This window comes from Pezoporus wallicus, unplaced genomic scaffold (genome assembly GCF_028554395.1).
Source record: "Pezoporus wallicus isolate ANWC-B61680 ecotype Strahan unplaced genomic scaffold, APGP_CSIRO_Pwel_v1 contig_3568, whole genome shotgun sequence".
Lineage (NCBI taxonomy): Eukaryota > Metazoa > Chordata > Aves > Psittaciformes > Psittacidae > Pezoporus > Pezoporus wallicus.
In genome coordinates, this window is record NW_026637826.1 from 334,359 (window position 1) to 355,266 (window position 20,908).

General features: G+C 43.8%; 1 protein-coding gene across 3 annotated transcripts in view; it reads left to right on the plus strand.

Annotated features, from left to right (window-relative positions):
* The first annotated feature begins 164 nt into the window (after nucleotides 1–164).
* Nucleotides 165–20,908, plus strand: part of RBM6 (RNA binding motif protein 6) — a 55,348-nt gene continuing 34,604 nt past the window's right edge. The window contains exons 1-6 of one of the 3 annotated variants that reach the window (XM_057407646.1): nucleotides 165–247; nucleotides 1,897–2,005; nucleotides 4,042–5,380; nucleotides 5,931–6,020; nucleotides 7,003–7,072; nucleotides 19,443–19,516. In XM_057407646.1, the coding sequence (XP_057263629.1) occupies nucleotides 1,962–2,005; nucleotides 4,042–5,380; nucleotides 5,931–6,020; nucleotides 7,003–7,072; nucleotides 19,443–19,516 (1,617 nt within the window). In that variant the 5' untranslated portion in view covers nucleotides 165–247; nucleotides 1,897–1,961. The remainder of the gene's footprint in view (nucleotides 248–1,896; nucleotides 2,006–4,041; nucleotides 5,381–5,930; nucleotides 6,021–7,002; nucleotides 7,073–19,442; nucleotides 19,517–20,908) is intronic. The other 2 variants (XM_057407645.1, XM_057407644.1) reach the window with 2 other exon arrangements.

A 20,908-nucleotide genomic window follows, 5' to 3' on the forward strand; every position in this document is an offset into this window, starting at 1 on the left:
AACCATGACCTCATACTCATGGATGTTGCTGTGTGGCTCAGCTGATCTGTGCCAGGCCCAGTGTCAACCCTATGGTGTTTTTTATCTCCTCTGATAATCTGAATGTTATGTCCAAACAGTTCCCAGCTGGTAAAGGTTTGTTGTGTTTTGATTTTTGTTTGTCTGTTTTCTTTTTAGCATTGTTAAGCTTGTTGACTTAATGAGAACTGCGGGAGGAAATCCAAAAAGGAAGAAAAAGAAACACCAGGTCTGTAGATGAGGGTGGTGAGGCACTGGCATGGGTTGCCCAGAGAAGCTGTGGCTGCCCCATCCCTGGCAGTGTTCAAGGCCAGGTTGGACACAGGGGCTTGGAGCAACCTGCTCTAGTAGTGGAAGGTGTCCCTGCATGTGGCAGGGGGTTGGAACTGGATGAGCTTTAAGGTCCTTTCCAAGCCAAACCTTTATGCAATTCTAGGATTCTGTGTTCGTAGGCTGCAAAAGTTCATAAATAGAAGGACCAGCTGATGCCAGCCAACCATAATGATGACTGGCGCAACCATCTCCGTTTACCTGCTCTCTGTGAAGTGTACAGTCTCAGTTCTCTTAGATTCACCTCCGGGAAAGAAAATACGATGGAGCTAACAGAGGAAGTCCTCTGGATCAGGGGCTTGCTTTTTGCATTGAGAGCCATGTAAAACATGAGAAGACCAGTGCTCTCGGGCTCAAGTGGCCAACTAAATGATCCTGTTTCTTTAGAAATGGGGCACGTGATTCAGTGGTAGTTGTACAGGTTGCCTTCATCAGCTTGCACACTGTTACGTACTCCCCAGCTCCCACATGAGTGTTCCCTGGCTGGTGATGGACCCCGTCAGGAGCGGGAGCTCCCTTTTGGCAGGGCAGCTCCCTTCAGCTCCCTGGCACAGGTGACTGCCAGCTACAGCACTTGGAATTGCTCCCTGGTTTGAGATCTGTCACAAGCCGCTCTGTCAACCTGCCACCTGTTTGGTAGTGCTGACCTTTGGAAGTTAGAAGAAACAGGATCTGCTTTTCTTCAACCACTGTGGTCAGTTTAATCCTGCTTTTGAGCTGTTTTGCAGCAGCACGAGAGCACCAGGTCTCCTAACCCTGGTCCTGTGGCACAGGAGCCCTCCCACACTGCTGCAGCTGAATTAGCCAGAGCAGATTTGAGACTGTCAGGTTGTTAGCTGCCTCCTTTTGCTCTATGCTGCAACCTTTGTTTCGGGGAGAAAGATGGAAATATTTCCCATTTCAAGGCCTGGCTTTGACAGTCACCAGGAAATCCTCACCTTCTCTGCTGGTGGGAGGAAGTGGATGAAATTTTAGATCTCTGATGAGGCAAGTGTTATTTGCGTCACTCAGCTTGATGAGGGCAATGTTGGAGAACAGTGCCTGTAATGATTATTGGCAAAGTCTACTCTGTTATCTACATGCTTTTGAGGGCAGAGTAACCATAGTAGGCCAATAGTAGTGATTGTTTCCTTGAACAACAGGGAGCTTTTGGCAAAAAAAAAAAAAATAGTTTGGATTAAACATTAATTGCAGACTGTTGTTCGGCAGCGGTCCTGGTTGGTGATGATTGTGGCTTTCTCGCGTCTAGCTGCGCTCCAAATAGTGTCAGACAGCACAGCATGTTGGAAAGCTTTATGTTAATCAAAGCAGATATCACATTGTTTGCCCACCCATATCGACAGCTTGATTTCAGAAGTCATTTGATGGTTGCAAATTTGAACATGGAAAAAGGCAACAATTAAATTCATTCGTGCCTGGATGTGGTCTTGTATATTTGTGGATCCTGATCAGAATCCTGACACCCCCCCCTTCTAACCAGCAGTGTTTTTTTTCACATGTTATGTGTTCTTTGCTTTGTGGCTTATTGCCATGCTGTTTATTCAACAGGTTTTGCTGTCTTGGTGTTCTTAGAGTGAATTAACCATTTCTGGAAACCACCAGACAAGACCAAAATGTGGGGAGACCATCGACAAGGCAACAGAATGGGCTCTTTTCGGTAAGCACTTGAACGTACAGTTTGTTTCAGCAACATTCTGTGATACAATAAGCCACAGGAACTTTGTGTGTTAGTATTTCTGTGCAACCTTCTGCACACAGGCTATTTTGGTAGAACTCCTGAGGTCTGTGTTGAGCTAGGTGTGATTGCCAAAGAACAGGCAAGTTAAGTGACAATGTAACTTTCTGTATTTCTGAAGATTTGTTATTTGTTATCGTTTTTAACAACAGCTGCTTTTAGTATTTCTGTTCCTTCTCCACACCACCTTTTCTAGTGATGCTTACCACTGTAAGCTAAGGTGGTGATAAGCCATGTGGGTTTTGGTGCTATGCACTGTTAAGACACAGAAGAGAAAAGCCTAATAGTGTCATGTTGATTCTCTTCAACTGTGGCGCTTGCCTTAACTTCAGAAATTCTGGCACTTCCATTGCACACAGCATCTTATGAAAACTTTGAGAGTTTAGTTCTCTCCATGAGTTTTAAGTAGATCATATATCCCCATGTTCTTGGCAATACTCCTGCATAAGGCAGTTTTGAATGTCACTGGAACTGCCTTAAAGATTCCTATGCAACTGACCTGCACAGCATGATATTTTTCTTAGTTTATATTCCTCTGGTTATTAGTTGGCTCTGTGCTTGCAAGAGGGCTCTGGCTATAAAAATGAAAATGGAGGCACCAAAAGCTAGGGCTTTCCTCTGTTGTGCATAATTCTTTCATCCTTTGCTTATGTGCCCACCTCAGTTACTTAAATATCAACGTGATAAAGGTACTTCCTCGTGGCATACCTTAGGTTTCTGAAATAAGATACTTCAAGTAATTGTCTGACTGTAATGTATTGAGAAAGCTGATGAGATCTGAGCTATGAAAATGAGTATTCTCCAGCACATGTCTTAATGGTATTGATGAGGGAGTGATTGTGTTCTGTGATGATAACGGTTCTGCTGATTTTTAAGTGGATTTTATTGGCATAATTGCTTATGATATTGGGTGGGGAACTCTAACCTCGTACCAAGTTTTAATTACTGTTCTTCAGGGTAGTGAAACAGGGGTATGTAGCTTAGGGGATCTGTATGTGGTTTAACTGTGTAAATGTCATCTTGCATTCTGTTGGTGAGTGATTCTGTTGTGAAACTCAAAGAACAACATGACTTGCTGTAGTTGCTAAGGAAATGTCCACTGCTTTGGGTAGCATTTGGTGTTATTTTGAAATGTGTTGATATTTTGTTATTCTATTAAAAAAAAAAAATTGAAGCCTCACATGCATGAAAAATGAGGTAGCTTCATCTCAAACCTCCCCTTCACCAAAAACCTCACTGGGTTTTGAAAAACTCTTTTAGGAGAAGACCTTTTCCTGAGTGGTTTTATACAGATAAAGGAGATAAAGCTCAGGAGAGCCCACTGCTATAGTGCTGTAAACTTGGTGTAAGACCAAGTCTGGAGGCACAAGCACAGGATCATCTTGAACACTGATTGTTGGCATATTCCTGTGAGGCATCCTCAGAGTCTGAACTGGTAGCTTTCAGCATTGTGCCAGTTTAGACTCCAGCACAAGGAAACAGAAATGAGTCTCTGTAGTATGATAATGGAGCATGTTTGGTAACCTCTGCTTTTATGTGCCTCAGGATGACGTGTTAAGTTAGCTGTTTGTAATATTGCCTGGAGAACTTAAGCTCAAGTGGTTCCTCACAGGCGTGTGCTGGTGATGCTAATGAGCAAACACACCAGCCGGTGGAACCTTGACCAGCTGCCCAGCTGTGTGCAGTGCAGGACTATGTGGATTGCTACCATCATTAACCCATTAATATTGCAGGTATTCCCTGTTGAGTGCTTCTGGAAATTGTGCTGAAATGGGAGCACCCAAGTTTACTTTCTCACATCTGTCGTATGCTGCCTCATCTTAAACTGCCAAACATCAATATCTTCTGCGGATCTTAGACTGTTACACAACTCTATAAAAAGTTTAGAGAAGAATGTGCTGCTGTGTAGATTTCAGACTCTAAGCACGTTATGAATAATACTGTCTTTATTTCTACAGTGGGAGCCAAGAAGAAAGGTTTGCTCCCGGGTGGAACAGGGAATATCCTCCTTCCCTTGATAGCCTTGCTCAAGAAAGACACTCTGGCAACTTCTCTGGCAGAGAATCACTTCCTTTTGATATCCAGGCACTCACAGGCCTCCTCAATCCTCAGTTTGCCAACAGAGAGGAACCTTCTTTCAGCTTTGGAGCTAGAGATGGACCACGTAGTGACTTCAGAGGTGGGGAGGGGCACCATGATTTCAGGGGCAGAGATTTTCCACCATCTGACTTCCAGGGCAGAGATGAGTCTCAGATGGATTTCAGAGGTAGGGAGCCACACTCTTCTGAGTACAGGGGCAGGGATATGTACCCTGGAAACTTCAGGGACAGAGAAGGGCCACCTATGGACTTCAGAGGTGGGGACGTTCCTTCAGTGGACTACAGGAATAGGGAGACATTCCGTATGAACAATAGGGATAGGGAAGTGCATAATATGGATTACAGGGGCAGAGATGAACCTCCATCAGACTTCAGGGGAAGGGGGTCTTTTGATCTAGACTTCAGAGGTCGAGATGGATCTCATTCAGACTTCAGGGTGAGAGATATGTCTGAGTTAGACTACAGGGGCAGAGAGCATTCCTATTCAGACTTCAGAAATAGGGACGTACCTGACTGGGACTTCAGGGGTGTGGGCACCTCTGATTTGGACTTCAGAAACAGAAATGCACCATCATCAGACTTCAGAAATAGGCACAGGTCCCGATCTGATCAGGATTTTAGGAGCAGAGATGTGGCTCCTCCTATGGACTTCTCAGACAGGGAAATGCCTCCTGTGGATCAAAGTATTGTAGATTTTAGGCGCAACCAATCTACTGTACCTTTAGCAGAAAGAGAGGGCTCTGGTTTAAGCACCAGCAAGAGAGAGGAGTCTGCACTTGATCTAGATAGAACTCCCTTTGGTAGCCAAAAAGGAGAATTTCAACATTCAGAAGCACCACCCAGAAAAGAGGAATCCCATGGATTGGGTCTTGAAGACGACGCTTCACACAATTTCCAAAATAGCTGTGGACCTCTTCCTACTCTTCAGGAACAAGAGGAGCAACCTCAGACCTTTTCTAACAAGCAGCAACAGCAGCAGCTTTCTGGGGGGGAGCAGCAAAGATCCGATTCTGATCTTGGGTTAAAGGGTGAAGGTGGCTTGGATTTCCTTGGAAGGCAAGACACTGACTACCGAAACATTGAGTATCGTGATGTGGATCACCGGCTGCCAGGGCATCAGATGTTTGATTATGAACATGGCAAGTCCTTTTCAGAAGGAAAACCCAGCAAAGATTCTAGGCCCTATAAGAGCCTTCAGGTAGGTGGTTTTGTCAGGTGATGTTTCTGTTAAATGTGTGTTGGCCAAAGAATGGAAGGAGCTATGAAGGAGTCTTCTGTTCATATCCCATCACTTCAGTTCTATCCTAATTCACCGTCCTTCTCTGAGATCATCCTCATGCTCCAGGTTGTTTTAATGAGCACCTTTTCTATCTCACAAATACTTTCTTCTCAAGAGAAATGCAGTTTAGCAGTTGGGAATTGTTAAAATACATGGAACCAGATTTGGTTCAGAAAGGTCCCAAGTTGAAAATGACCAGAGGGAAGGAGAGAGTTGGGGGAAAATAATACATAGAAAAGCTTATTTTGTTGTTTTCTCCTGGACATTGCTTATGAGCACTACCATAGAGGAGCTACTTGCCTGCGTGGACCTGTGTAGAACAGTACAGCTGTTCTCATGCAGGCTTGCTTTTCCTTCAGAGTTAACTTTGAAGGTGATGGTAACTACTGAATTAATAACTACTGTTGAGATTGAATTGTGTGCTACCGTCTCTCATTTGTAAAAAACATCTTGATTTTGTGAACTCAAGGACCAAGATTACCGGACCTGTCCCAAATATGTGAAGCCAAGCAAGCTCATTCGGTTAGGAGGAGTGCCTGAAACTGCCACAAAGGATGATGTAAGTGGGATGTTTTTAATCCAAAAACTTCTTTCAGGGGTTTTTAAAAGCACCATTTTAAGTCTGGTTAATGTAGTACAGATGGTCTGTCATTTTCCTCAGGAAAAAATCCAGATTTAGAAGTCATTGCAGTGTTATCTTTTACCTTGTTATTCTGGGGTTTGGGGAGTCTGTAAGTGATGAGTTTTTCTGCAGTCATGTGTGGGGTGTTGGTGGCTAAAAGCCTCAACTCCAGACTCTTTAACATGCCTTACTTCCATCATTGCTTTATATACCAAATATTATTATTTTGTTGTTATATTTTGGGCTCAGAAGACATGTAGTGTTGAAGTGAACTTGTTTATTCTTAGTTACTTGAAATTGCTTAAATGAGATCTTATAAAGATGGAAAAGATGTCTGCTGCTACTGCTGATTGTAGTAAAAAGGCAAAAAATAATCTAGGCTACCAGGTGAAAGAAGCTCCCTTTCCGAAAGGCTCCACTTTGAATTAGGTTGGGGTTTTTTGGTGGCAGTTCCAGGTATGAGAATCCCTACATGCAACAGTTTTTGCTAGGGTTAGATGTGGTGGTCAGAGGCTTGGTACGGGAGAACTCATGGCAGAAACTTTGGCCATCAGGGGATGATAAGACTAAGAAAAGTCGCCCCATGTCCTGTGATTTCTGAAAGGCATCAAGATATCTCTGACCTTAAATAAGGATCAGAGGTGAGCTGTCTGGCTGAAAGCAGCATAATAAGCCTTTGCACAGTTGGATTGTGGTGTAAATGGTGCTTACTTACTTACACAAAACCCCAAAATACTTCCCAAACTCAAAGAACAGCTCTCAGGTACTGCTGGAACCTAATCAGAAAAATGTCTCAGTTTGTAACAAAGTTAACTGAGAAAGAAAAGAAGTCTTGGGGAGAGAGAAGTGTGCATTAGCAGGTGCTTCACTTTCTGAGGTTTGAGTTTGGAGACTGAAGTGGGTCTTGGTTTTCCTGTAGATCCTCAATGCTTTCCGAGGACCTGATGGAACACCTGTGAAGGACTTGCGACTGAAAGATTACAGTTCAGGTGAGAATGCTTTTCTAGTGCTTTTAGTTTCAAGTTTACAAAAGGCATTTTTCACACTGACACTCACGTTGGCAGTTTGATTAAGTCTTGGTGCCATAATTACAGGCATTTTTGACCGAAAATGCTCACTGGGTTCTGTAGTTTGTCCTCTTGTCTTAAAAACTGATGGCTGTGCCCACTGGTACTTCAGAGATAAGGTGTATGTCCTGGTGCCTCTAGAGAGATGTAAGAGCAGCAAGAAAACAGGCTGTTCTAATAGCCCTCAAGAGTAAAGCCAGTACTGACATGGAACAGCAGCCTAATTCCTCAATAAATTTAAAAGCAATTATTATTAAATCCTTTTGGATTGTTCTGTACCTTGTTTCTGAGATGGTCTTACTGTGGAACATGTCCTGCACAAGTAATGTCCTCAGGAAAACTGATACATCCTAACATTTCTCCTTCGGTAACATGAGATGTTACTTAGACATGAAGACAGGTTAAAAAAAAGGAAAAAGTAAGTTTTATAAGCAAATATCCAAGTACTGGGTCTGGATGCTCTTCCTCATTCAAAGAATAAAGTTTTGCTGTACTTCTGATCAGTATGTATAGGATTCTGAAGAAAGAAATATTTTACAAGGCTGCTTTGTGAGAAAGTTGTACTGGAACAGAGATGTGCGATGGTAGGAAATGCAGGGTGAGTCCTGGGGATCGGTTTGGATAATACTGGTAGGAAATACCTGGTAAACAGTACTTTTTATTTCTTAAACTTACAAAAGCAGAGGCTTCTGCCTTCACCAGTGCTTTCTTCTTAGCAGCATGGGTTGCACATGAAACAGCTGGAATTCTTGGTGTCAATGCATTGTATAAAGGCTTCCTGTATGTTTAGTAGCTGAGGAGCGAAACTGGGCCAGTGGCTATTTCTCAAGTGTATTTTTGTTTCTGGAAGCTGTCAAAGGAGATTTCACAACCTTTTTGTGAACCTTTGAACTAAAGTGTACTCCTGTGTCACGTAATGTGGTCTGGCCCAACAAGCAGGCACACTCAGTCTTTTTTACTTCCTTTCCCCTTTTCTGAGTATAGTAGAGCATGGCTGTCGTCACTCGCACAACACTCACTGCAACCCAATAATTGCAACATCCTTATTTTTTTGCCTGTGCTGATGTGATTTGTTAGCTGTTTCTTTTCTGAAACACATCACTTTTCAGTAATAAATCAACTTGAACTGGAAATATCTTCGTAAGTCTCTTATATATGTTATTAGGACTTCTTGCCGTCATTAGAGAACTGTTGTCTTCTGCTTCCCATTCCCTATTTCAAAGGATGAGAAGCAGTGTTTGAAGTTATGTGCAGAAGCCCTAGTATCTACTGGTGGTTGCTTGTAATATGAGGGGTGCAGTTCTTTGCTCTCTCCCTAAAGGGTGCATTCTCTTTAAGTCTTGTCTCCTCAGCTGCAAAGGTTGTTTGTTTTTTTCTTTTTCCCTGGCAATTGTGGGAAGGGAAAGAATGAAGTTAAAATTAGCTCGTATTTTATGAACTATTTAAAGCTGTTGTTTAACCTGGTCCTGTCAACATCAGTAATTTAAGCAGTGGAGCATTATTATGTGGATGCTTCATAGACTTTGTTTTGCAGTATGTCCTGAGGCTGCAAGTGCAGCTGCTAATTTAAACAGCTTTCTGATCTTCTTACACAAGATGGATACGTCTAGGACAATAATAGCTTCCTGAATTCTGAAAACTTCTTCTTGACAATGGGTTTACTAGAAGCTGTAGTAAATTCAATCCAGCTTTTCACATGAGGTCATCCTATAGAGAAGTATGTGAAACTGAAGTCATATTGACTTGTGAAAGGCCAAGCGTGTTTGAAACTAGAGGCCAGTCATGAGTGAAACAATGCTTTTAGGTGTGTATGTAAATATTCATAAGAATCAGAAGCAAACTTGCTGGATTATTTCTGTCTCCTGGATACACCTGGACCCACTGGCTGCATTGCTCTATCCGCTCAATGGGATGGCGGCAGGCTGGCTCAGAGGAGCGCGTGCTGAGCCTGTCTGAGTGGGTTGTATAGTTTGGAGTGCTGTCCAGAAAGGTTAAAAATAACATTAATCATGAGTATGCATGTGGAGTGTGTTTGAGAGAAGAATGCCTGCAGCTGGTGGAGAACAATAACAGCCATAACAAACAACACGCAATTAACTTGGAATAAGTGAGGTTCGGATCAGCTTCACAAAAAGATAACGCTGATCATAAAGCTTATCTCAGCAGCTTCAGCATGATAATTCCACTGTATGATCTTCACGAGACTCTTTCTGTTTTGGGGGAAAATATGTGGTTGATTTTTTTCCTTGGAAAACACAGCTCAAGTTCTTTATAAAGCCCTTTCTTTTTATGTACTGTGTATGTGCTAAGGGAAGCATATTTTCACTGAAGATTGTGCTGAGCATGGAACACTGTTCTTAATATACCTGATACGATTTTGGTACACATTCAAGCTGTTTATTCTTTAGATTATTTTGCCACTGAAGCCCGCAGACTGAAATGGTGGTTAGATTTTAATCGAGGTAGTAAGAGACCCCAAGAAGTGGCATAATAATTCTATTTACATCAAAAAGGCAGATATTTAGAGACAATGACGAAACCCAAGTCAGACTTTATAGTTTTACTCTACACAATGTCGACTTGTAATTTCAATCAGATAGATTTTTGAATTGGTGCCTGTATGTTCAGACTGAAAGTATCAGATCCATTTGTGGGGGAAGAGGGATGCTTTCAACGTAATGTGTAACCCTTGGCAGGAATAACTGTATTAGACTGTTGGCTTATCTGTCAGCTTGCCTTTTCAAGTGTGTTTGGTCATGTCTGTTCAATTAATCATTACAAAGAATAAACCATGAGGTGATAGTGGAGTCTTCTCAAAGACCATCAGCTGTTTTAGTATGTGATACCTCATGCAGAGGCAGCACCAGGGATCTACTGCTGCTTCTGTAGATGCTATCGGTGTTGACTTAGCAGAGGCTCGCTCAGAAGGGGTTGTCAGTAATGGCTTGTGAGCTCCCCCTATCCCATCTGAAGGTACTTACCTCTGCTCACTGGTGTCAAGGCTCTCATGTGGGTTTACAGTGTGGGCCTCAATCTGTGGAGCTGCTACTGCAGTGTGTAACAGCACCAGGCTACTTGTGGCATGGTGTCTGTCATTCTCCTGTTGCTGCCTGTGTTGGTGCTGACTGCCTGGAACTTGAAACCTGTACCTTTTGATCTTCGAGGAATCTAACACGAACACGCCTTGTCCTGGGTTTGATTTTGATCGTATTTTAAACTTATCTCCTGCCTGATTCTCTTCAAGCTGTATTTCTGCTTTCCTGACTAATGCCAAGCATAAGCAAAGTCTGAGATATCATCTTGAGTATCTGATACACACAGAACTCTTTGGCTGAACACACACATATGACCTGAAGAAGAGGTCACATGGAGCTATCTTTGTCTTAAAGGGCTGCTTACTATGACTCGTTCATCCTTAAAAGATGCTGCAACGGTGGACAAGTAATAAGTGAAAACATAAAGTGTACTCCGAGTCTTCTGTTCAAGTGATTCTCCTGGATGTAGTCTGTAGTGGGACAAGCTTAGAATGTATGTTTTCCAACCAGGGTTCATGTTAGGGTTGGTACCAGCAGTTGGGAAAAGCTGTTCAGGGAAAATGAGCCTGAGAAATTGCTGGCAGCCCGTGAGGCTTTTCTAGCTTACCCTGCAAGCCCATCTGGAGAGCTGAGAGGTTTTCCTAAGCTGGGAGAAACTGGTGGAGAATGGACACACTGACAGAGATGGAAAGCAGCATGCCCAGAGGGGAGCTCTGTGAAGTGAACCTGGAGGGACCGGGTGAGCTGGGCTGCATCAGAAGGAGCAGCAAGGAATACCCTAGCTCCTTTGTGTACCCTCTAAATTAGTGCAGCACTTTAGAAATTGGTAGATTTGGGTTTGTTAACCCTCTCTGACTCTTCTGAATACTCACTTTTGAACCCTGGATGGGGATGCAGGAGCACAGTGCTGCACCCCTAAGGAGCAAAGCACCCATGGAAATGGGATGACTGGAGCAGGGAGGAGCTCTGAACAGCAGAAATGCTTGGGGGCAGAGGGATGTGCACCTGAATACAGGTGACTGATGCTGAAGGACAGGCATCCTCCTGTGGTGGAGGTACCTGCAGGAAATGTAGTGTCACCTGAAAATAGGACTAACCTAGCAGCTGTGTAATGGCAGCTGCATGCTCTGTGTTGAAAAGTTTTTGTTTTAGCAAGTACTATTGGTGCTAAATGTACTTTATTGCTTGCTTAGACACCTTCTGGCACCAGCATTTGTTTTTTGTTTCATTTCTCCAGACCTGGCCCTTATGTCGTGCTTGGAACTGCCCCCCTCATCCATTTCTTTGTTAAACTTTAACTGCCTTGGCTGAGTCCTAGAAGAAACTGGAATATCTTGCTGCTTCTTGCTGAGCTCTGCCACATTGGTGCCCTGTTAAATATTAATAAGCCCCTTAGATAAACCTTTCAAAGGTGCTTCTTTTCTTTCAAGTGCAGTCTCTCTTGTATATCAGAACAGTGAGTTGCTGGCTTCAGAAATATTTCAGGAGCCCTCTGAAATTTACATTTTTATTCTTTAGTACTGCATTTTTCTAAAACTCATTAATCTGAAGTCTAGAACTTCATATTTCGTGGTGGAAAAATTGGTGCAGACTTCTGAGTGGTGCTCCTCTCCATACTAGGGATAAATTCTCCATTTTCTATAGCTGGAGTGAGTCCCGAGGCAGTAAGAGCTCCTCTCCTTTCAAGCAGAGCTGCTACTGTGGTAACAGGCATGGCTATGCATTTGTCTGGCCCAGGTATTAGTTCCCTCACTGTAGCTGTACATGCAGGTGGGGTTTGGGTTGGTAATGCCAAAAGGCTGGTTAAGTACTGTGCTTGCTCCCAGTGCCTGATGCCTCGTGCTGCAGCTTCCAGCCTTAGATGGGGCTGGGGAGCTGAGCTGCTGCTCTGCACAGGGAGAGGATGCTTCTGGAGGTGTGCAGCGGCACTGTGCTAAACTGGGACCTTTTGTTTCCTTTTAGGAGTGATGTATTACCCTTGGGTAAACCCCTCTGAAGGGTGGATTTGTGGCCCGTTAGTAGCTTCCTCATGATCAGGGCTTGGCACCAACCTTACGGAGTTTGATTAGCAGTAGATCCCACAAGGACTTACATTCTTTGGGTTAGTACAAAGAATGTGCTGTGGGTTGATGTGAGATGTCTCAGATACATGCTGTGGCACAGAGGTGAATCTTGCCTGTTGTGCTAATTATACTGAAGACAACTTGGCCCACCATCAAGGCTGGTGCTAATGCACCACAGGAAGAATAGTCAACTGTTGCTGTGTTTACTGCTTTGCTCAGTGAAGACTGGCCCACTCTACTGCATCAGCCACGAATAAGGGCATGCAGATCTTGGGCACTTGCTGACAGCTGAAGTGATGATCCATGAGCTCACAAGATGCTGTAGCACACATGAAGTTTCCTCTTGAGGCATGATCAGATCATGTGCTCATCAGCAGAGTTCTGCAGTCTGCAGGGGCTCACCTTTCGAAAGCTGAAGAAATAACTTAGCACTGATCTGCATGAAGCAGTTGATTCTTGTTTGTAGCCAGAATAGCTTGGTGAGGCCTAAAAAAGCACTTAGTTGGAATTAGTCCATGGTCGTCAATACCAGTCCTTGCCAGTTTTCCCAGCTGTGTGGGCAGTAGGCTTTTGACTAGTCCTGCTTGATTTCAGGGCAGTATTGCATTGTCTCTTGGAAGCAAAAGGCATTATTGCCCATTTTTCCTCATTTGTGATGTGGTGGCTTTGAAAATTGGAAGTACAAATCTGTTTTAAGTCAGTGTTTGAGATAGTGATCAGCTTTGATTCAGGGTTATAAGGCTTGTTCTACAGAAAAGGCAACAAACATATTCATCCATAAAACATACAGTCTTTTTCACATGCAGAATCCTTCCCTCTGTTGCCACTTTTACAAACACACTCACCCTTTCTGCATCTTCAGCACAGAACTTAAAGGCTTTACATAGTGTGCTGACTTTATTGCGTTGCTTGCTTTCTCAGTCATGTGTGATAAGTACAGATCATATATCCCAGAGACCAGGTTCACATTAGGAATGCTTTAAAACCAAGTTCCTGTCTGCAACACTTTCCCAGGTATGTAGCCTCCAGCCCTCTCATGGGGTTTTGTGATGGGCCCTAGGATTCCTGGTTTCTGTACAAATATAACATAATACTTTGTCTTTAATAAAGCTACAGTGTGTATGATCTTAGTACTGTGGGTTTTTCCCTCCTCTTCTCTGTGCTGGTGTACAAACTACTCCCCTTCTGGGCCAAGAAGGGTTGACAGCCATTTGGGGCTCAGACTGTTGTAGTTTATAAGGCTGCCTGTGCCTGCTTTTGAGGACATCTCAGGCAGGTCCTTTCTGTCTCTTGTCCTCCTGGATGGACGGAAGAGGATGGACTATAGTGCTCTGCCTTTCAGAATATAGCTGTGTTTCATATCCTGTTCTCTTACGCAGCACTGTCATGAATGAGTGTGTAAATAGTTTTTTATTCAGAGGGGACAGTATGAAGTGACAGACCTTTTCCCAGCAGCCAGGTGTGGCTTGTAAATGCTCAGCCTTTGAAAGAAATTGAGGATATGGCTTGTCACAGATCATCCTGTTTATTCTGGTACAGCTCTTCAGCTTTAGTAGCTCTGAAGACCAATTTATCTGTGCAGTAAAGAGATCTGACAAATTTATGGATGCTCAGAATCCACCAGCTGGTATTGAAAGCGCTCTTGGTTTTGGCTTCTGGGCTTGTGTTAGCACAGATAGCTCGTCGTGCTGCATCCCTCCAAGTTTTCAGACTGTGAGTGCAGCTTTATTTTCTCTGCTCACCACAGAAGGCACTATGCTGTTGCCCATCCTTGCTGCAATAACAAGACGCGCTGCATAAGCACGGGTAAAGGCAGTACAGTGCGTGCCCAGGAGCTCCTGGCTTCTTGGAAGCATTGAGTGTATTATGCCTGTTAACAGTACGCTGTAATAGCACAGAGATACAGAGAAAGCCTTGTGTTTTCCAGTGTTTTCTTGTGATGGGGTATTTGCTGTTTAGTAGGGATGACCTACATCTGCATCTTTCCTTGGAGAAAACAGATTTGTGGATGGGGTCATGGGCATGTTGTCCAAATCTTCCCCAGATGAGATAGGTCTTCCTTTCAAACCAAGGAACAGCAGGTTCTCTGAGAACAGTGTGCTAAATCTTGTCTCCGCTACGCAAGCTGTGCAAAGGACAATGTTTGAGACTGCAGATTCCTTCAAGGCATGTGGAAGTCCTTCATATCCACTATGTGCTTCATGTCATAGTTGCTTTTCAAGCAATAGAACTTTCTTCCCCAACATATATGAACATCTGCAAGAACATTTCCTCAGCTGCACTTGGCTTTGTCATGCTGTCTCTGGAGAGAGCAAGCAGCAAGAATAAACTTGTTCAGCAGGTTGGCCGTGGATCTGCTTTAATGTGCTATCTCTCTGAGTCCAAGAAGTACCCAAAGTTGCAAATGCTTTTCCTCTGTGGTAGTTCTGCTTCATTCTACAGAAAACACAAGTGAAGTGGTGTTGAGATGGTTGAGAAGCTCTCTGCCTATGGAGACTCCATCATTATCATCTTCTGCCCTCCTGGCAGAGTCAGGGACCTCCACCATGTTCTCAGTTGGCCCAGCAATCCAGTTTAGCATAGTTGTCTTTTGACAAGCTGTTATATGGAGTTACTTTAACAGGAGGCCATCTTCTTGCTTTCCAGGACAGAGGAGAGAGAATATCTTCATATTGCACCACAGCAGATGGGGGTTGTAGCAGATGGTTTTGAGAATGCAGGTGGTGCTTCACCATGGACTTATGGTTACCTAATGCCTTAAGCTTGTAGGGGTGGGTGGTAACGTGACTTGCTGCGTGCTCATTCCTAGAATCAAGAAGATGGATCACCTCTCAGACTGGATGCCTTTGTCATGTTGCCATCATGCCTTCTTTGAAAAGTATCTTTGCTTTGGCATAGGCAGGGCTGCTGTCATTACATGATCTTTTCACTTGGCCTCCAAAAACTCCAGAGATATTTTTTTGATGCCTTCACACTGCTTACAGCCCCAATCAGAGCAACAGTATGGTTTTCCTTTATTTAGATCTTTGATATATCAAACTATCATGAAGTAACACATTACTGTGTGTCAGTTGTTCAGTAGAAACTGTGTGTATAGAAGCAAGTCTTATTTTAAATCCCAAATCTTTGATCTTTTTATCTGAAGCAAAAGAACAGTAATTCTAAGTCAGGCTTTCAGGATTTTTAGCCAAACTATGGCATGCTAACAGGGACCTGCTATTTGTTGTCAAAATTCACTTCACTAAAGCCCATCTCTTTCAGAGGCAAAGTATTCCCTATTCAAATGTTTGCAGACCAGCTTCCTGGAGCTCAAAATGTGTCCTTATTCCGAAGTATTAAGCAGTCGTGCCCATTTCCAGTGCAGAAAACAGCTGAGCATGATTTGGGAACATCTGTAAAGGAATGTGTATACATAGAAGTACTTAAAACAGAAGCCTCCTGTTTTTTATGTGCTCTTTCTGTGTTCCTCTTTCACCCGTTGTATACAGCTTGTGGTACTTGTGCAGATGAGAGGTTAAATAAGGTACAAAAGTCCTTTTTCACAGTTGACCTGAAACACAGGTGGATAAGGACATGCATGTTTTATGGCTATGCTAAGGCCAAAATCTGGATGAGTTCAAGTGTTGGAGGACTGTTCTGTAGGAAAGTTCATGGGGACAGTGTAACTGTGCTGCAGCATGCTCAGAGCTTGCGTGGGGGGAAATACTGACTTCTTTCCTTTTTGACAGTCTGTGTGGATCACATACATGTCTGCCAAAACATAAGGCACTTCTTACTCCACTCCACTTTTTTGTGTATCCTGAAACTATTATTGTACCAATCAGTAAGTGAAGAATCAAATTAAGAATGTATCAGGATTTATATCTTCATGTGAAACCTTGCATGTGAATTTAGGCCACTTTGAGTCAAAAAACCCATGCTGTAATCTTCAGCAGTGATTTTGCTTTGCTGGTTTGATCGCTTTGGTTTTACTATAATGGCTTGAAGAATAACCAGTGGGTGTCTGAGCATTCCCATTCACCTTGGGATGCCTGTTGAACCAATTCCTGCCATTAGGTGCCTGGCCCTGTGCCTCTGTCAAAATCCCCTGCCCTGTTCTGATTACAGCAGCTGAATTGCTGCATTCTGACAGGCAAAGTGCGTGAAGGCTTTAGAAATAAAACTATACAAGGTCAGCAGCTGCTACACAAAGAGCTGAACCATCCCTACAGAGGAGGCAGGGAAAAGGTACAATAGTTGGTGGCAGGAGCCTCTATAGCTGCTCTCCCTTAAGAATCAGCCTCAGGTCACTTGGTTTTGTTTCAAGTGGTGTGCTCTGGGTAATGTGAATATTGCAGATCGTGGAAAAGTCAGCGAGCATTGTGTTTTGAAGGTACTCTGTCGCAGTGCTGCTGTTCCACATGCTTCCATTTCAGTGACCGCTCTATCACAGTCTGAAACGGGAGGATCTCTTGTGGAGCTGGGGACAGTGGGACAGAGTAGGGGTGCTGTACCATCCAGAACTGATGTTACTCTGTAGTTCTCACGTGCTGAGCCGCCTGTCTGACCTGTGCAAAGGGCTGGATCTGGGGGCAGGGGAAGGTGTGAAGTGCCCCCAGATCTTCCCCAGGGGTTTGAAGTGGAGCAGTGGCTCCAGACTGCTCTCTTCTTGTGTCACTGCTTCAGTGCTGTCTGTGCAAGGCCAGCCTGTAGTGAATTGCAGAACGCTGTGTCCCTCTGCAACCTGACCACAAGAGCTGAATATTTGGCCTCAAGTTGTTTTTTGGCAGGATACGGGGCCACAGTTTCTGGGTTTGTTTTCATTGTGCATGTTACTGCAGCTATGCTTTATGGGGGCGGGGGGTGAGTTTGGGGGGAAGAGCAGAGGCAGGAAAGTGTCGAAGGAGAAAATGTGCTCATCTGCCCCTATCTATCATGTAATGTTTGGAAGGGTCCTCTAGTGTACATTCCTGCAAGCATCTCAGCTTTTTTAATCTACGTGTAACATTCAGCATTGAACTCTCAGTTGTGTCATGCTGGATTAAATCCATGTCTGAACCACTCATTCGCTTCATGGGGACTGGGATGTAAACTGTCTCTCATTGTACAGCAAACAGTGAAAACTTCTGCAATCTTGTTTCCTGCCTGTCAGGAGACCCCCTGCTTCACAGGCACCTGGAAGTAAGATAACACTGATCCTGGCTTGCTGTTTACAGCAGCATCCTGTGAAGGGGAATCAGGCTGAAAAATATCATTCATGCAGCACTTTTCTAAACAGGAGGGAAAGAAGAGCTCAAATCTAGATTTCTGGATTTGAATAAGAGTTTAAAATGTGCCATGTGAGCCTGCATGCTGTGCGGTGAAGTAGTCGAGGTGTCTGCCCAGAATGCAAAGCAGTCTCCCAGCAAGGGGCAGCACTGCTCCTGGAGAGCAGTTCTGTCTGCAGCCAGGAGAGCTGCTTCGTTTCCAAAATGGGATTTAGTCTGCAGCTGGAACTGCAGAGCAGAATGGATGTGCTGGGAACAGCTGGGTGAATTTGGGTTTGTCGATGCTGTCAGCTGAAAGTGTACCTCTAGGTCCAGGTGCCTACTTCATGTCAGAGTATTGAGTTGCTTTAGCTGCATCCCACTACAGATGGTATGCTGCTGGGCTGCATCTTTCACTGAGCTGAAGAGCACCCAGATGATAAATTTCATTTTAGTATAATTATATTGACTAAAATAAAATGGGGAAGGGGAATAAATTCCTCTGTGGGGTAGAGGAGGAGCTAGATTCAAATTGGAGTCTTGTTGTTGAAGGCTAATGGGCACAGTCAGGATTGGGTTGTTACAAGCTTGCGCAGAGAGCTCTCAGAATAATAATAATAGTAAAAAAAAAATATCAGTAGGGTTTGATGATGAAACAGTTTTGTGTGGCCTTGTCTCTGATGTGGTTAAGTACGAAGATGGTAAAGAAACAGGGAAAAATTGAGGAGTGCAGCAAATATTCTTTGGCGTAGGCTTGGAGATGTGGGCTGTTTTCCAGGAGACTGGAATGCCTTGCTTGAAAGAAGTGTGTGTGGAGTTACCTTCCTGTGGAAGGTGAGGGGCTGAAGCTCTAGGAACCAGATATGTACCTGGTTTGAAGGTACTAGTATTAAGGTATGCATCTTCAGGAGAGGAGATGAGCTCTTCACCAGGACAGCTAGGTGCCTAAAATGATACAAGCCACACGCAGACTGCCTTTCTTCTCATTCCTAACCAGCCAAAAGAGCAGCAGGAGGGAACTGAGCCTTTCCTCTCACTGTTCGTTCATGTAGGAGCATCTCAGCCCACGATCATCTGGAAAGCACTGTTTTGGAGGTGGCCTTGGCATGCGGAGGGTGAGGTTGTGACTTCAGGTTGTTCCTTAGCACTTCAGTTCTTGGAAATAGTTTGAACATCAAGGATGGCTCTTAGGATGGTCTTAGCTTCCGTGGTGTTCAACCTGCACTTTTCTGTGGGACATAACATTTCAGGGCAGGTGACTGGAGTACACGGTTGCATCAGTGAGTCCCTTCTGCCACTGACTGAGATGACAGCTTTCCAAGGAGTGAGAAGATTAAAGGCTCTCTAGTTTCTTGCATCTAAACTTAAGCTCCCACACCCTCTTGTTATATGTGCAATCCCATCTATACCAAAATGAGAAAGCTGGAGTTCTCATTCCTGCTCTGCTGTACTTTTTCATAATACAAAGGATTGGACTTCAAAAGTAAGCAGGTGTTGAAGGAAAAACAGCGCAGGCAAAGGAATCGTGTTAGTTCTGTCTGAAATATTGCCCAATTAAAATGCTGGCTGTTCATGTAAAATACATTTGCAGCAAGGTACTTCAAAATGACTTATCGACACTTGCTTTGGGGAGCACTGCCTCCAAGGTAGCACAAAATGTGAAACTAGCAATGGAAAATCACTATGCCTTTAAAAAAAACAACAAAGCAATTCTTTCTTGCCCTGAGGAAGGGTGTGCCTGTCACTGGGTTGTGTAAGGGGAAGTGGGAACACTGTACTATTAACATTCATGATAAACTGCCCAGTTAATCATCATCCAGCTAGTCCCTGATTTCTCTCCTTTTCGTTCTGGAGTAGAGGGGTGGTGGTTAAAGGGTTTGTCATTGGAGGGAAAGTGAATATTTGATGTGGCTTTCTTTATGACAAGGCACTAACATGACTCCCGTCTGTATTTAAATGCTGTCCCCAGGTTACGACTATGGCTATGTCTGCGTGGAGTTTTCACTCTTGGAAGAGGCCATCGGATGCATGGAAGCCAACCAGGTTGCTTTACACTTCGGTCAATGCTGCTAGAAGATTTTAAATTTTATTTTTTGGTGGGGTGGTGGAAAGGCAATGAGGTTTATTTTTGAACCATTCGAAGGAAGATCTGTTCTTGTATAATACACAACACTGCGGTTTAAATGTTGTTTCCAGAAACTTGTAAAAGGCTTAGAAACGCCAGTGTGAAAGAGCTGCTGGACACCAAATGGGTTGCCCTCCTCGCTGATGTATGTGGGTAAAGTCAGAGGCTGGGGGTTGACAGACTCCTAACCCAGGTTTTGGCCTGATGCTTTTGCACTCACACTGAAATCCAGTTGGAAAGAGCTCTGTGAGCATCAAATGCTTCCCCCGGCTCTGCGTGCACATGCATATACACATGTGACTGGAGGTGAGGCCTCGGGTGTGCAGCTCTGAGTCAGCTGTGCCTTGCACGCTCCACTTTTCTGTATGCCTTGTGTGTGGGAGAGATTTGTAATTGTGTCTCCCCCACATGTATCCTGTCCTTTGCAAGCAAAAGCTGCAAACATGAAGACTACCCTACGTGCAGTTGTACCTGGTAAATCTGAACATATCCAGCCCTTAAAAGTGCAAAACGGCTTAAATCCCCAGTGACTAAGTACCCAAGGGGAGCTTTTACTCTGAGCTGGTGTTTGAGGCTAGTTGTCCGCTATTCAAAATGCATAAAGTTTGTTAGATAAAACAGATTCCCGTCTCACACCATCCTCCCTGTGAGTTGGAACTGCAGGTGATGGATCACTCGAGGAAAAAACACTAAACAATTGATCTCCCTTCGTCACTAAATCGCTTAAGCCTCTTCTCTGCTTCTTTTTTCCTCTTAATTTGCCTGAGTAAGAATCCACGTCAATTATCTAAAGCCTTTTTACCTCAATCCCAAGTCTCACTGTCAGGGGAAGAGAGTCATGAGTCAGATTCAGAGCTGTGCATCTGCAAAAATGTACTTACAGTTAATGAGTCTTCACAGCTGGGGTTCCAAAGGTCCCACTAAGCGCTTGCATTTGCCTTTATTTTCAGTTACAGAGGTATAACAACTTAAAGAATATTTTACAGAAATAATTCTGTTGCTGGGAAAGAGCCTGGTGCATTCCCACCGGGAATCACTTACTACTTTTACCACAGTGACAACTTCTATTTCTTTGTCAGTGTTGCTACAATTCCCAATTCATTTTGTTGTCACTGAGGAACCTAATTCTGTATGACATTCCTTTAAACCAAATACCTCTCCGTATTCTCTCCACAATTCTGCTCACAGGAAAAAATGTCTCCCTACGCTTGAGCAATTCCCAAGTTCCTGGGAATTTGGGAATTCCTCTTTTCTTTGTTGTTGGTGGCTGCTCTTCCCCTTCTCCCATTTGGAGCATCCCTGTGTATTTG